This window comes from Lissotriton vulgaris, chromosome 8 (assembly GCF_964263255.1).
Source record: "Lissotriton vulgaris chromosome 8, aLisVul1.2, whole genome shotgun sequence".
NCBI classification, from domain to species: Eukaryota; Metazoa; Chordata; class Amphibia; order Caudata; family Salamandridae; genus Lissotriton; species Lissotriton vulgaris.
This window is the reverse complement of record NC_141696.1, coordinates 250,245,614-250,262,067: the sequence shown is the minus strand read 5'-3', so window position 1 is coordinate 250,262,067 and position 16,454 is coordinate 250,245,614. Positions and strand designations below refer to the sequence as shown.

Here is a 16,454-nt window from a genome sequence, read left to right as displayed (position 1 = left end):
CATCTGGAAATAAATGTGGATGTTTTTGTCCGGATGTGGCATCTGCTCTACCTTGGAATTGAAACACCTACAGTTGATCATAAGTTGGACGCTCAATGTTGTTTATGCAAATTCAAGACCTTGAAATGCCCTAGTTGTTTGCAACTGCAACATACATGATCATATATCCTTTTTTTAATTTAACATTTTTTTTTTGGAGCTTTTAACACAAGTCTTCTCAAAAATCTCATTTAGCCACTACGGTGAGCCCAAGGAACAGCAGACCAGATGAACACTTGAGTATCTTAGAGTAGCTGGCATCTACGGTAGCTCTCCGGCTACCTGTAAGTAGCTTTTCTGTTTGCAGCCCAACCTTCCAACTTTGAGGCTTTTGCGTGGTTGAATTAATACATGTAGACCAAACTTAAAAAATGCTTTTCAGATGAAAATGTCTGTATTTTCAGAACTTGTTAGATGATGATTAGAGAAAAATGGCTGAATTTACTAAAAATATTTCAAGCGGATACTTGAGTGATAAATCATGTGACAATCAGGAGACTTGTACCAGTATTACCTTGATGCACAGGGACTGCAGCTATGGCTGTTATGTATTACCTTGGTGGAGGCATTCCAGATAGACCAAGCCTTTTTTACATTACTGCCGACAACCCTCCTGATGCACTGAGTTGATCACTTCATGTAATCCTGCATAGTGGCCACTAAGTTATTTGTGTCTGATGTGGTCACTATTACACCACTAATAAAAGTAGAGCACAATGATTTTCACTGAACAAAAAAGGCTCTTTTAACAGAAACTGTTGAACACCCCTGCACTAACTTATCCTGTGCAGCTGATTGACTGCAGTGACATACATGCCAGTGGATTAGGAAACCTGGTGTAGGAAGGATCCTTAATTACATATCTGGTTCCACCTCCCATCTACCCTTGTTTTACGCATTTAGCATGATGGCACCTGTGGTATGAACGTTTGAAATAATGATTGTTCGAGAAGAATGCAGGGAGTCAATGAATAGGTCAACATCTCTTTACCTATCTAGTGAAATTGCCAATCCTGACAGAATAGTCATTATGTCCCTTTCTCCCTAATAACAGAACTTAACATTTCTGAATTGCTTACTACTATAATGGGCGGACTATCTCAACTTCTTGATCAAAGATTAATTTTACGATAAGCCAAAACTGTCACGAAAGTGGTTGGATGTAATTGAGAGCATATTTTATTCTGGTCTGTTTGGGCAAACACCTTGGATCGCAATGTATCTATGAATCCTCCTTGCTTAAGAAATGTAATGCTGTTGACGCAGGTCTTCAAACGTCTGAGATGTCCACGGTGTACAGGACCATTCGTCCTAACTTTATTTTATTTCTGCAGTGTTATATTGAAGCACCCTTATGTTCAATGCATTGCAGGGGCAGCTGTCCAGTCTTCCTTCTTTCCATGGCCGATAAAGTGAATACCATTAGGTTGGTTAATATTAAGCATCTGTTGTCTTCTTCAGGAAACCTGCTTTGGTGCTGATGCTGTTGATGGCATCAAATACGTAGTAGAAAAATGAATTGGTCAATCCATTAACAACTTTTTAAATAAATGTGTACAAATATGTGATATGTTTGACTGGAGAGACCCTCTTATTAATGCCCCATCACAGCTGAAGCAAGGTACTTGTGGGCTGGTCTCTTTGCAGGAAATCCAAAAGTGTCCCATTCCTCTGTTTCTAGAATTAATGGATGCAGCCAGCCAGTGATTTGAAAATAACCCCGTGAATACAAAAGCAGTGTCTGCTTTGTCTGTATCCATCACATTATTTACTTTTACATAATGGCACGGCTTGTGGCCTAAAAACCGTCTTAGATTAGTCTAAAAACATATAAATAAGGTTGATGGCTGAAACATACCCTGATTTCATGCACTGAGGGATGGCAAAACTTATCTTCAAAAGCACGCTGAACTATGTTTGTAAAACTGCAGTTTTTAAGTGGGACTAATCCGATCTTTCTTTGAACACAGGACTCAAACTGTTTCTCACCATGACGAAAAGAGAGGCGGAGGAGCTGATAGAAATAGAGATTGATGGGACTGAAAGATCAGAATGCACAGAAGAAAGGTAAGCAGTATGTTAATTTATGGTTTGTCCGTGTTTAGCAGATTGCCCACATCTTAGAGTGGTTGGATTTTTGAGAGGAAAAAGTGAGAAAAATTAGTACTGTGGAATGTATTTTCTCTTTTAACGTAGACCGGAAGAAGCTAACTTCTTAAAACCTCTGGTCTTAATTCAGAGAATCTTCTTTAAAGTGCAACTCTTAGTTGGTTATATTTTGTCCTTCATAAGCTACAACTTGTCACTCTAATACCAAGTGAACACCCATGTAGAAGTTCAGTTTATATAAGCTATTAGATGTAATGTGCCAGAATAACAGAATCACACTGCCTGATGCCCCAGACAACTCTTATGTTGCTAGGAGCATCAAGTTTCTTTGTGCTTTCCCCTTAATGCATGTTCATGTGCTTCAGGGGAGGTAAAATGCAGACGGTGACTCTAAGTGATAAAGCAGGTTTTGTGCCTGGCAGTTTAGGGCCTTCCATTTCATATTTTATTTTGTTAAAAAGAAAACAACCCCTGATGTTCATTGGTTATTTCATGCCTACTTGGCTGCCTCTGGTTCCCCTTTGCCTCACCGAGTATAGAGAACAATGCCAATCTCTATCCAAGATAATGTGAAGTAAGGGGAAAATTAGAGGTTGCAAAGGTTACAGGGTGGATGTCCTGTCAGTTCTCTGTACCAGAAGCAGTGCTGAATTCCATTTGCTTTTTTCATCCAAGAAATGTATTATTCCTTGTGTCTAGTTATGTCTTGTGTGTTTGAGCTTCCCCGGGGAAACTGGTCTGTCCCATTCCCCAGAATAGCTGAAAGGCTGTAATATATTTTTCAAGCAAGGTAGCAGCTCCACTGCCAGATAGCACTCCTCTTTCTGCCATAATGTTTTATATTTTATAATAGGTCTTCAATATCCAGTAGCTTTGTATTTCACTGTGTGGGTAGGCCAGTGGCTTAATTTTCCACACTCGAGTGTTCCAGGTGGAGCAAAAAGTAGCATTCCTGGATAAGATATCAATCAATCAATCAGTGACACTTATAAAGCGCGCTACATACCCGTAGGGTCTCAAGGCGCTGGGGGGGGGGGGGGGGGGGGGGGAGGTGCCTCTACTGCTCGAACAGCCAGGTCTTCAGCTTCTTCCTGAAGGAGAGGTGGTCTTGGGTGAGGCGCAGGTCGGTCGGGAGGGAGTTCCAGGTCTTGGCGGCCAGGTAGGAGAAGGACCTTCCTCCTGTAGTCGCTCTTCGGATGCGGGGGACGGTGGCGAGGGCGTGGTTGGCTGATCGGAGGTGGCGTTTGGGAGCGTAGAAGTTGATCCGGCTGTTGAGGGTTTCAGGCTAGTGTTGTTCTTGATTTTGAGTTGCCTCATGTATAGTGCACATGGCAGCACCTTTTAGTGGGCGTTGAAGTCTGTCACACGCCAGAGTCTGTTCTGGTTTCTTCGAGGTGGATGGGCAGTGGCTGAGTCTGTCATGTTCAATGCCTATTCCTTTTTAGGAAGGTACAGTTGGTAATGAGCAAGAGTCTCCTTTTACAGACACTGTCATCTTCTGGGAAACCACTATAGCGTTTGGTTGGTGGTCAAGTTCCAGATCAAATTAAGGCCCCAAAACTACGTAGAGTGATACCCTCTAGAGTAGCTACTGCTTATCATTGTGTGATGAAGAATGGCTCTAAATGCCTTTAACTACAAAATTAATGATGTAGGACTGCATTAAAGAACAATCAGTAACCAACCCCTACAGAAGTATTTGTTCATCAGAGGTCATCAAATGAGACCCAGGGTGGACTGTCTGCATCAAAGTTCTCTTTCCCAAGATGAGTGACTGTTAATTCCACTCCCACTGCATCTGAGAAAGAAATGCCATATCCTCAAAGCTCATGTCCATAGGGCCAAATGTTATTCAACAAGATACATGCTTATTATGGGCCCTTTTTCAAATTGGTGAAAAAACATGAAATTGTTAACTTGGGTCCTCGTATTATTGATAATAGTTGGGGTGTTTGCCTGTCTATTGCTAAAGGCCCAAGTGAAATGGTTTATGCTTCTGATGCACATTATCTTTACATAAACACATTTTGAAAGCTTTGATACTTTAAGTAACTCTGGACACATCCGTCCGTGTGGGATTCAATTTTAATTGGGAGAAGTGTGGAAATGCTGGGCGGTAGGAATTTTGTAGATCCTGTGCAGATTATGGAATTGTTTCTTACAGAAATGTGAGGAAAAGCCATGATTTTAGCCAAAGATTGCCCTTTGCGTGCAGTCTGGGTACGAGCTTGGTTTTACTACTTTTCAGGAGTGTTTGGGTTCACCTCACACCCCTTTGGACTCCCTGGGTTGTGTACATTTCATAAATGTCTGAGTTTGGTAGGTTGCCCTGGGTGCTGGCTAAACCTGGGCTCAAAACCTCCAGTCACACTGTATGTGAAGTCACTACTGACTTGATTTGGGTACAGTGCCAAACCCTTCCTCTCCCACAGAGAAAGCACATATGTGCCTGTTAGAATAGTTGTAGATGGGAGAAGTGTGAGAACGATAACGGATGTAACATTCCTCATTGTCATGCTATATGTACATCAAATGATCTACTCATTACAATTCTCTACCTCATTGTTGTGTGTTGCTTCATTCTCTGGGCTGTGAGTTAAAAGTGTGTAGAAAAGTAGACCCTCGCCCACAGAGTGCGGTATGCTTCGGCTGTCTTGTTTTCAGTGTTTATTTTTTGTGCATTTCAGTGGTGTTTTCTCCGTGTTTTTCAAACCATTTGAAATCTGTTCTTAACAGTGCATTTTCAGTTGTTTAACCCCAAAAATAGACAAATGCTGTATTTTTCATTTGTTTACAAAACCTGTTGTTTTATTTGCAGTGTGTTTTATAAAACAAATATTTAATTTAAATATACGGTGCACTGGCAGCAATGCACTAGAAATACAGGGACGCAGCAACTGCCACATTTTAAGGCAGTCCGGGCACAAGTGTGACCAATATGTGCCTACCTGAGTCTTTGAAGTCACAGTAGCTCATATCTAATATAGGAAGAGAAAACATTTTGGATTATGCTAATTCTTTGGACATGAACTATTAGAAAGTTTTTACAATTAGATGGAACAATTTGAAAGACTACATTGGCATGTCAAGTAATGGGCCATGGAACATATGTATCCATGCAAGGCTATTTAAAGTCACTTTTGTGTGGTAAAATGGAGCTAGTATTAACATGCATGCATGGCTAAGACGACATTGGGGACAGTAATAACTCCTGCGTCATTTCTTTCTTTGTACAAATCTGCACTTGCAATATAGTTGACTGTTCAATCAGCAGCCCGAAACCGATGAAATAGAAGCTACTGCTTCTACAGCAGTAATGATAACCCTAACTGCCAAGTCAAGGAATGGTACCAATCTTCCTGTGGTAGTTTGAGTAGAGACAAAATTTGCATTTTACTTTGATAAATGGATCAGTTGGACAGACAGCTTTGTGCACCACGTGAGTTTTACAGTTCAAATCATATAGTTGAAGTAGCTGGCCAGTTTTACCAGCTCGAACAGTTTCCTTTTTAAAATCAGCCATGCAGTTCGACTTGTGCACTTTTGCCATCTGACCCCACAAACCCTGATCAGAGAAGTACTCTCATAATGAATTGTAGTGAGCAAACGTAATTCTTGCCTATCTGAGCGTTTATCTGCTAGCACTCTGTTGCAATGGAACACACCGCACTTGCCATTTTTGGAGCTTTTTACAAACCAGCTCAAAAGGGAATTCTTTACATTTACTTCAAATTGTATTGCAAGTCACAGTGGCAACATCGTACAGTTTGCTGAACAGCTGTACTCTTGTTTAGAACTTGACTACATACATTTTATAGCCAGGGCTTCTGGCATCATTCAAAAGAATAATTCCAGAACCCTGACGTTTAATTTTATTGTGCAACATAGTTGACGAAATTAGAAAAGCTAAAATATCTGGTGTAATGCAGCACTTTTTAAATAGTATTTAGTATATTGTCAACAAGTCCAGCTTCATTTTTAGGTCGAGGCCTCGTCCGTACTGCTGTAAGCAGTGGGCAGAGCCAACAATTTTATGTTGTCTAGTATGGGGCTTGAACCCGCCCCTCTTCTCCATTGGCTGGCCTCGTAAATGCTGGCCAGCCATTGGAGGAGAGGGGCGTCTTGAGCGGATTCGGGGGCGTTTTTCTCTAGTTTTTTAAGCCCCGCCCCTTTTCTAGTGGTGGGCGTTACACCCTCCCACTCCTTCTTGTTTTCGTTTTCGGGAAGTTAGCTGGTTTCCCTGCTTGACTGTGAAAACTTTCAGAGATAAACAAGAAGCAGGCGCAAGAAAGAAAAGTGAAAGCAGATGACCACGAGTTTGGCGTGTATCAGCAGAAAGAAAAGAACGGTATCCGTTCACAGATGGCGAGGCTGAATGAACAGCGACGACAATAATAAAGAGAAAACAGAAAGCGTCGTTATGAGCCGCTTCAATTTACCCAACGAAGACCTCATTACAGACGGAGAGAAACGAGCAGTGTGATCATCTCATTAACTGCACGTACTTTGTTTTCTGACTGAATAAATGAGAAAAGGTGCCGAGCATATTAACCGCCTCCATTTTGCGAGCCTTTCCGCATCTATTTCCTCAAGTGGCACTGGGTCCAGCAGCAGAGATGCAATGTAAAATGATGCCCCCCTCTCCTCGCAGAATGTGAAAGGGGCCCCTGAGCCACCCATCTCTTTAAAATATTAATTTGTCTTGGGATGAATGGGGGTCCTCTGAAGGGATGAACACCCCCCCACCCACACACAAGGATTGGGGCCTGCTTTGCTGCAGCGGTCTGCTTGGCGCCCCTGTTCCACACGGACCAATCTGGCACAGGCAGACGTCACATTTACACATAGTGGTCGCACGATCACATGTAAACGAGGACGACTTCCTTTCTCACGCTTGGGGTCGTTTCCTTTGCCTATGGATTTTCTTTTACGTCGGATAGGAGCATAATTCCCTCTTTTGGTTTTAACAGGCAACATTATAGTTATTTGGGTTTTCAAAACTGCTTTCTTTTGGAGTGACGCAGCGCTGCTACGCAACCTCTGAGGTGGAAATAAAAGCAGAGGCACGAGAAAAGTAACTTAGCATTTCAAAGGACATCCTTCTATTTATTGCCTTCGGTACAACGAGGAAAATAGTCAGGATTGCATACGGCCTGTGGTTAGGGTGAAATGTAAAACACGTGCTATGAAACGATCTGTGTTTTGCTACAGCAGACTGACCTTTTCCATGTGAGGAACCGGGCACACGGATGCGCCCCGGAGTCGGTTTTAGAGAGTAAGCATAAAACGCGTTAATCTGCGAGAAAATAAAATCCAGGGGTCAGATCATGCACTCGCGTGAGGCAGCTTGAGATGGGAAGAGAGAAGAAAGGGGGGGGGGGCTGTGATTTTTTTTTTTTTTTTACTGCTGGTAGGTGCTGGGTGTCTGACCAGAGAAGCTGTGAAACTCGTTAATATTAATGGGCAGACGTACCACTGACCCCGGGGGCAATGCTCATCTATTGATTTAATTGATTTAATCACACTGCTTAATGGTCCCGGTCGGAAAAGTTTGCAGCTACTACAGGGGCAGCCAGGGTTCGCAGAAATACTTCCTTTCAGCACATGTTTTTGATGTATGAGTGGGAACCAGGTGTCGGCTTTGATAGTGTAACGGAAATCCCCCTGGATTGTCAGTAGCTACGGGCATAAGATCGAACAGCTAAAATTTTCCATCTGCTTTAATTCTGAATTCCGAGATATGTATTGTTAATACATAGGCAAGGCAGTTATTTCCCAGGTCCAACCTTTCTGACGTGCTGGCCTACTGGCTCAAATGAGAGAGGGACTTGTATTAGCTTTTGTGTCCGATGCGAAAATATTGATTTTCCAGTCACGCTTACAACTTCATAATTTTAATTTCAAAGTTGAATTGAAAAGTACAGTTGTTCTTTGAAGCTTCTCACATCCTACAGTCAGTTCAAGGTGAAGGCCGTTGCTTATAATGTTCCAATACCTTTAAAGTAAACCACAGGCTACATGGGTGTGTGGGAATGAGACGCTAGTCATGTCTTTTATTTCTGATATTTATGTTTCCTTTGCCATCATTGCTTGATTTTGCTTGCGAGGAAGTGTCCCTCATAGTTGTTGAAATGTAACTCATAATTACACTGAAATTATGAAATTGTCACACATAGCAATCTAAAACATTGGCAGCTATGCGGTCGAGGGCGCGAAACCCTTCCACTGCTACATGCAGGGGCCTTTCTGCGCCCACTTCACCCTCTTTCTGCCTTGAATTTCTCTGCCGGTGTCCTACAACTCTTTTGTGCTGCGGCGACCTGCGCCAGGCTGTGAAAGTAAAGTGCGAAGTCTTCTGCCCCCAGACCCCACATGAGGACTTAAACATTAGCTGACCAGCTCTGTGACCATATGTCTAGTGAAACGACGTTCAATAGGGTAAGGGATGGGGTCAAATATGTATTCTGTAAAAAAATGTTTCCAGGGAGTTTACATTCCGGAGAAGCGAGGCAAACGCACTAGCGAAATGCATAAAATCTGTGGACATGCCTAATGCGGGAATCCCAGTGTAAGTAACAGAATAGACAATCATAGATGTTAATACGCTGGCAATGGGCGCCGAAAAGACACATTCAGTCCTCCATTGGTGTGAAACCTTGAGGTAACTCGGACTCCGGCTTGGAACTGTCATGTCGTTGTCTTCTCTTAAAGTGTACTTAGCGGTGTAACAGCTTGGGTTGTTATAGGGGGTTAGTAAGCCCCATAGTAATGCTGTTCTACACTAATTACAGAAGGCGCTGCACAATTTATGTTGACACAACACAGACCTAAGCTGCCAAGTTTTTCAATCGAGCTCTGTAAATTGTTGCTGGATGGTGTCAACCCCGATTCTGCCACTAGGAGTCCCTGTAACTGAACTCTGGCCACAGACCTGTCATCAGACAAAAGGAATCTTACAGAGCCCATATTCCTTGCGCGCCCACACAAGTAAAACACTTCAGTCTGTAATGCGGCATTAAAACACATAAGCGCGCCTGGAAATTGTCCGTGAGCATATGAAGTGGCCACCCATGGAAACAGGTCACTGCATTTGAAAGTTGTGCTTTTCAGAACAGCATAAATGCTTGAACTATTCTGCCTTGTCCGTAGATGCTGTTCTTTATCAACAGAAAGGGTAAAAAGACAGTGCTCGGAGATGGGGACTGTGCATTCCTGGTGCATTGGCCTTTCCTGTGCACATATATGTACAGGTGCTCTGTTGTGCTGCCTTGGGGTAGAAATTAACCACTTCGAAATAATAGACTATTTACAGTGTTTTTTGTAAAGCGCTCTTCGCCTATATGCATTAAAGCGCTGTTAATTATAACATTAATTGCATACTGAATACGAGAATCGGTGTGACACAGAATGCTAACCAGAGAGTTGTTAGGGGGTAATGAGAGTGTGAGAGATCAGGTTTAAAACACATCAGTAAAATTGAGTACTTTACATACATAATAGTAATGGTCAGGACCTTTACCTTTAATTCGTTCTAAGGCTGCATCGCATGCCTTGTAATTATGAATTTACAGAATTTTCCCCATAGCCAATTTGCAAAAAATAATTTGTTTAGCTCAAATGGATGAAATTAATTCTGCCCAAGAGCGTGCTGCATACTTTCGATAACCGTTTCAGATTTAGATACATTTGCCACATAATTCGAGTAGCCCTGGCAATGGTTAAGCTGCACTGACTGGTTTGTAGGGCTGTCGTTATTCTGATGAACCCGTATTTTATAGGGAAACAGAGGTAAGGACCAGCTCACCTCTTTTCTTTAATCAGCCATATAGATGAATCTATCCATTTCAAAACACTACACTAAAAACCGGAGATCTCGAGAGCACAATCAAACCACAACTAACCCACACAAAAAAATAAAAGCACATATTACAAATTGTGCTACCTGTTTAACTCTAACCGTACATTGCAGAGTAGCCGCCTTCTTGCTGCACAGTTCTGCAACGCTTCATCAGGGGTAATAAGCGCTACATAAATGCATTTTACAGTTCCACATATTTTTCATATTTCACAGCTCTTTGTAAAATGTGGTTTTCACTACCACTTTAATTTTGTGCAGTCAAACAGCCAAGCATAATATTCATATTCTATAAAATTGCACACTTGCGTTTGTGTGTACCATGCACAAATAGAAGAGACGTGTGTGTACATACTTTAGCAGTTCATTTAAATGTACTACAAGATGTTTTTCAGCCCGTAAATGGATCCTTTCTCAAGTAAGACTAGCAACAAAACGTGATTCAGGCCTCTTTAAATGGGCAGTTCTGGTATTTGTAGGAGGCTCTTAAAAGGGAAGGCTTTCTTTCACTACATAGTGCAGGGTAGACGGGGCAGAATGCCGGCTGTCTTGTGTGTCTGTCAACCTCCTCCCAGCAACCAACCCCCTGCCCCCACCCCCACAAGATCCATGGCAAAGGCAAGTTCTCTGTGAAGGCCAAGATCACAGGATTGTCCGGCGCCCCTGGGAGTCTTGCATAGGGGAAGCGCAACATGTGCGGGGCGGGGGTTGGGGTGGAGAAGAATTCCAGGATTGCACTGAGCAGCGCCGCCTGCCAGCGCGTTCCTCAACTGCTAAAGGCAGGCTTTTTAGGTCGAGGACCGTAGGCTGACCTTGCTGTAGCGGTCTGCAGTAGGAGTTGCTTCAGGGCGGTGACAGGGGCAGGGGGAGGGGCAGGGTGGGGGGTAGTAATGTATGGATTACGGAGTTTTACAGGTAAGTAAACATTTAAATAAATAAAACTAATTTTGTTGCGCGCACTGCATCACATTTGGCTCTGTGGGTAGCTTTTATTGTAGGTGGCTCTATATGTGGGTGGCTCTGTGTGTATGTGTGTGTGGGTGGCTCTGTGTGTGTGTGTGTAGGTGGCTCTGTGTGTGTGTAGGTGGCTCTGTGTGTGTGTAGGTGGCTCTGTGTGTGTAGGTGGCTCTGTGTGTGTGGGTGGCTCTGTGTGTGTGGGTAGCTCTATGTGAATGACTGTGTGAGTGTGTGAGGGTGGCTTTGAATGTGTGGCTCTGTGTAGGTGCAAATGCAATAGGTCTCGCATTTGCGAGCGATTGAGCTATTGGCATTGTAAATGAAAATGCCATTTATTTATGTTTTAAAAACAAAAACATAAATAAAAAAATTTTCATGAGCAATGCTAATAGCTCTAACTTTAACAATGCCGAGACCATTGCATTGTAAATGCTTGTTAGTAACATTTGATCAATTTCTACTAGAAACAATTTTAATTCCTTATGAGTCAACTTGCAGGATTTATAATGGATTCCTTCCCAGTATACACTCTCTCGCTGTATGCATAACCAGTGAAAATCATGCGCAACATGTATGTACAGCCCTCTACCATAGCAAGCCCTCTTTCTCGTTATATATTGGCTGAACAACAGACGCTCTTTATAAAGAAACAAAGACTCCTAAAATGCTGCTTTTTTCCTGAAGTCTCATCCTCCGGAAACTTGGCAGAGAAATGTTCTACGGATGACTGAATTTTGAGCAACCTGCCATGAGCAGGATGGTCCTAATGGAAATTCTGCAGCGTTGTCATTGAAATGCAGCATATGCTGCAGGATCAAACACTTCTCTGCCCATGACCTATCGGAAGCTAAATGTTTCATGACAGCGCGAGAAAACCAATACTAATGTAAGGATTGTTTGCCATGAGCAGGCTAAGGCCCTACGTTTTTTTCAGCTAGGCAAAATGCAGAGGTACACACAGAAATATTAACACATTGAGAATGCTATGTTTGATATATGCGAAAAGAGAGAATGGAATGCAGTGACAGTAGGATTGGGGTACAGATGTAATATAGGCGGCAAAAAAACATTAGAAGCAATCAATGTACTTAAGCTCTTATCTGTATATGAAGTTAAGACTACTGCTTAGATTAAAAAAAGCAACACGCAAGAAACAATAAAGAAAGCAAGCATTAGCAAAGCCAATAGGTCTTGGGAAACCAAGAGCTGTTGGCGTTTTTAATGCCAATGTCTTTTAGCCATGTGTTTTGGAGTTGAATGGATGTATGTGCTTTGCTTTTGAAATGTGTTGTATAAATATGAGGCATGATGCGGAGTGGATTTTTGTTAGAGTATAATCATGTTACATGATGTGGATTGACATGGAATGGCATTGTGTGGCGTGGAGTGGCATGTGGTGGAGTTTAATTATGTGGCATTATGAATTATATTGTTTGGAATGCAGTTATGTGGTGTGGAATTGTCTGGCGTTGAGTAGAGTTGTGTAGTGGAATTACATGGCATGGTGTGCAGTGGAATTATGTGGAGGGAGTTTGTGTGTGTTGTGGAGTGGATATGTGTGGTTAATTATGTGGCATGATGTGGACATTTGTTGTGTGGATTGGATGTATGTGGTGTGTAGTGCAATTATGTCTTGATATGGAATTATGTGTCGTGGAATGGAATTGTGCAGAGCTGAATTTTGTATTGTGTAACTGTTTGGTGTTGATTCATGCATTAATCAATGCTTCAAAACTGGGACGGGGTGGGATCCCACTGGACGTGGGCTTCACTGCCTACCGACTTCATGGATTGGTTGGGGAAAGACTGGGGTTTCTTCAGCCGCTCCTTGGGAGATGTGATATTCACATCATCTGCACGTGTGAGGGAGTGTGAAATACCTGATCATCTTGTCCTCTGCATTCAGGGGTTAAGAGAGCATTTTTTCTCCTTAACATGTTTGCCCACTGTTGTCGGACTAGAGATTTGTTTGGTGAAAAATTCACTGCATATTGTTTCCAGTCTCTCAGAGGTTAGAGATTTGTGCATTTCTGGTGTGATAGCACCACCTGCAGGTTGTTGTGATAAGTTCCGTACATTGAACAAAAATAGTGAACATAAGTGCACGTAAACCAAAAGTAAATTTTCAACCTGGTTGCACTACAATATATCGTTTCTTCAAGGAGAATGGAAATAGTGATTAAATATTGGGTTTAGAAGGTGACCGTAATATATTGGCAACGATCTCCCTAATACTGAATTAATTAGTTTTAAATAAATCAGTTCAGTAGTCACCTTTGAGGTAAAATTTTCAACATATCATTCCCCTCAAACTTAGACTCCGCTACGCTACGATCGTGGATCTACTCGAAGACGGTCCTCCTAAGGATAAGTGCTCCTCCTATCTGCCAATTTTGCTGATTAACACTGATATTAAGGTATTGGCGAAGTGTTGGCCGCGCTGCTGACCAGGGCCTTGCCTCACCTGGTCCACCCGGATCAGTGTGGATTTATGTCGGGCCGCAGTACGCGCCACTGTATTAGGAGAGTCCATGCTGTGCTGTCCTGGGTGTCAGACCTAAATGGTACGCTGGTCCTCCTGCTAATAGACTTCACTAAAGCGTTTGACACAGTGTTGTGGGCTTTTATGGATAAGGTTCTTCGACGGATTGGCCTGGGAGAAGGGTTCTGTCGTATGGTTTGGCTTCTTTACCACTTCCCCACTGCTCAAGTTCGGGGGAATGGGGTCTTGGCTCCAGCATTTCCCACGGGCTTCAGGTTAATTAAGGCAAGCCCTGTTTGCTATAGGTAAAAGGTGACGCTTTGTGTCCTGCTTGGTGTCCTTAACATTCCTACTTGGTGTCCTTAACATTCCTACTTGACACAATTCCTTTAAGTATCTAGGGGTACACATGTCTCCTCTCCTGGATTTGGCCTAGGCCCTTAATTTCTGAGGCGTGGACTTGTGGCTTGACTGCGATCTTGGCCACTGGGCCACTGAACCCAGTGGGGCCGACATCCCTCTTTAAAATGGTGTGCTTGCTTGATACTGGTAGGTGCTCGGTAATTACCACGATCACATCCCCGTAAATGGTTTCACTCTTTGACACTAAAGATTACCAACTATGAGTGGGCTGTGGCCCCGCATAAGGTGGTGTTTCAGTCACTCCGCAAGTGTCCTTTTTGAAGGCAGCCTGAGTTTTGTCGGATATCTACTTGTACTATCTGGCAGCACACCTGGTGCCGGTTAACGACTGGTTTGCGGGGGTGGGATGAACCGGCGTACAGCCTGCAAATACACTTGCTGCCGATAGATGGTCTGCTTAAGTTTTATTTTTTTATATGGAGCATGTCTACTGGGTACCTTGTCTTCCTGCACAGGTGTGGTTCGTACCTGTTAGAAGGCAGCCCTTTGCCTAACTAGTTGGATCCGACACCTAACTGCAATGACCACCCTTATGGCAATGAACGTGGCTTGTTCATCTGTATGGTTTGTGCCTTCAGACAGACTTTGGATCTAATACCTCGGTGATGTTTATAAAGGAGAGGGGGTGGGGGTGGGTGGAATATTATGTCATTCCAGGAGTTGAAGGTCCAATACTCATTTACTAATTTGCAGTTCTTTCTGTATCTCCAATTACGCCATGGCTTGCTGGCTCACGACTTGCCGGAGAACTCTTTGCCTGAGTACAGCCCGTTGGAGGTGAAGATCTTCTAGGGGAAGCTAGGTAATAGGGCGACATCAGCGATTTATAGATCACTGGTGATCCACGCCCCAGATGGCCCTGAGAGGGCCCGTCAGAGGTGGGCGTCCTGGGTGGGTGACTTGGATGGAGACGACTGGAGAGGCTTGCATTGCGCCTAGGGAGCTGGCGATTTCGGCAAAGCTGCCTATAATACGGTTTAATAAATTGCATGCAATATATCTCACTCCAAATTAATTTTGCTCAAGTGGCATGCACACAATGTGCGCTTACCGCATTGGACCTCTATCGTAAAGCCTGGTATTGTCCTCTGCTGAGGCCATCCTGGAGGAAGGTGGGTCATATACTTTCGGCTGTCTTAGGCCGGCAGCTGGAGTTAATGCTGCGTATTGCCCTGCTTGGGTTGTGGGATTTGGGGTGGGGGTGTGGGGTTGGGGGAGGGGGTAGGGGACACACAGAGCTGAGCGTGTCTTTCAGAGGATGGCTTGCCCTGTTGCTAAGCGGGATGTAGCCCGTGCATGGAAACAACGAAAGCTGTCGACTGTTGAGGGGTGACATGCAGGAGTGGACTGGTGGGCACACCAGGAGAGGCCAGTTTTTGAGTTTCGTGGCTGCCCTAAGAAGCATGAGCGCATATGGGTAAATGATGCAGCAGCTTCTATGGGTTATCCAGCTGATATCACATTGTTGCACATTATTAATGTTTGAGCTTGTTGCTACCCTACAAGTATTATGATTATACCTTGCACTGTGTGATGCTGTATTTTGCCTCAAAACTCTCGAAGTTGTTTATACATTTTTTTTAAAAAATAGGCATATCATTGATACCCAATTCTTGAAATGTAAATGTTGGAGAAAGTGAAATTTGAAGATGGTGTATATCTTTTGCCACGTTTTTTGCTTTGGGTCAGTTATGCCCGCTGTCTGTTTTCAAAAAGCAAGAGCCAATTCTGGGATCAGCTACTAAATAATAATAATATAATATTGCACAGTATCTCGACTACCCTCTAGCGCCATATATTGTTTCTCCCCATTCGTTACTAAAACATTTGAAATAGAACAGTAGTTTGGAACATTCCATGTCTAAAAAGTAGTAGAATTGAATGCCAACTTGAAAGGTTGGTTGCCAGACTGTTACCAAGTCCCTCACCTGGAACAGGTTTTGATTGTGCTTGCTTCTTATGATGGATGACCTATCATTGGTGGGATTTATCAGCCAATTAGGACAGACAAAGTCAAGGATTTTAGCAAGCATGTAAAAAGCTTTTGGCACAAATGCAAATTTAGATACAAGAGTACCTTCTCTGTAACAGAGTGGGCAATTGAACCTCGAGGTTCCTTTAATAATGACCAGAGATCAAAGGACAAATGAAGCACATGCTAGATGGATCGATTATGTTGTATTTTGTTTGATTCTTCTGCTGTCATGATGCTTCTGTTGGACACCAGGCCAAGAGCCATGTCGGCGGATGCCTACTTACAAAGTTTATGATAGATAGCAAATTACTCGTTCTCAGCTTTTATCATTTATGATTTCCAGGGTTAGAGCTTTGACAATATAGACAACATTTGAAGTTCTGCTAAGATAGAAGCTTGGTTTTCAAGCCACCCTGAAGCTTTCTATTGATCCTGCAACCATGTGCTGGAAGAATCTCAGAAGCTGGCACTAGTGGCATGAACGAGTGTAGGAGAATAAGGATTCCTTAGTCTTGTGGGTGAGATGTTCCAGTTTGTGTACGTAAAATCAATTTGTATGTGCTGATATATTGACATGGCCTTCATGCAATGACTGAATTATGGATGGAGTGCCA

General features: G+C 43.0%; 1 protein-coding gene across 3 annotated transcripts in view; it reads left to right on the top strand.

Moving 5' to 3' along the window:
• The window catches only part of GABPA (GA binding protein transcription factor subunit alpha), a 332,634-nt gene that overhangs the window by 30,814 nt on the left and 285,366 nt on the right, over positions 1-16,454 (top strand). For all 3 annotated transcript variants that reach the window (XM_086934033.1, XM_086934032.1, XM_086934034.1), the window contains exon 2: positions 2,010-2,106. In XM_086934033.1, coding sequence (XP_086790159.1) covers positions 2,030-2,106 — 77 coding nt within the window. In that variant the 5' untranslated portion in view covers positions 2,010-2,029. The remainder of the gene's footprint in view (positions 1-2,009; positions 2,107-16,454) is intronic.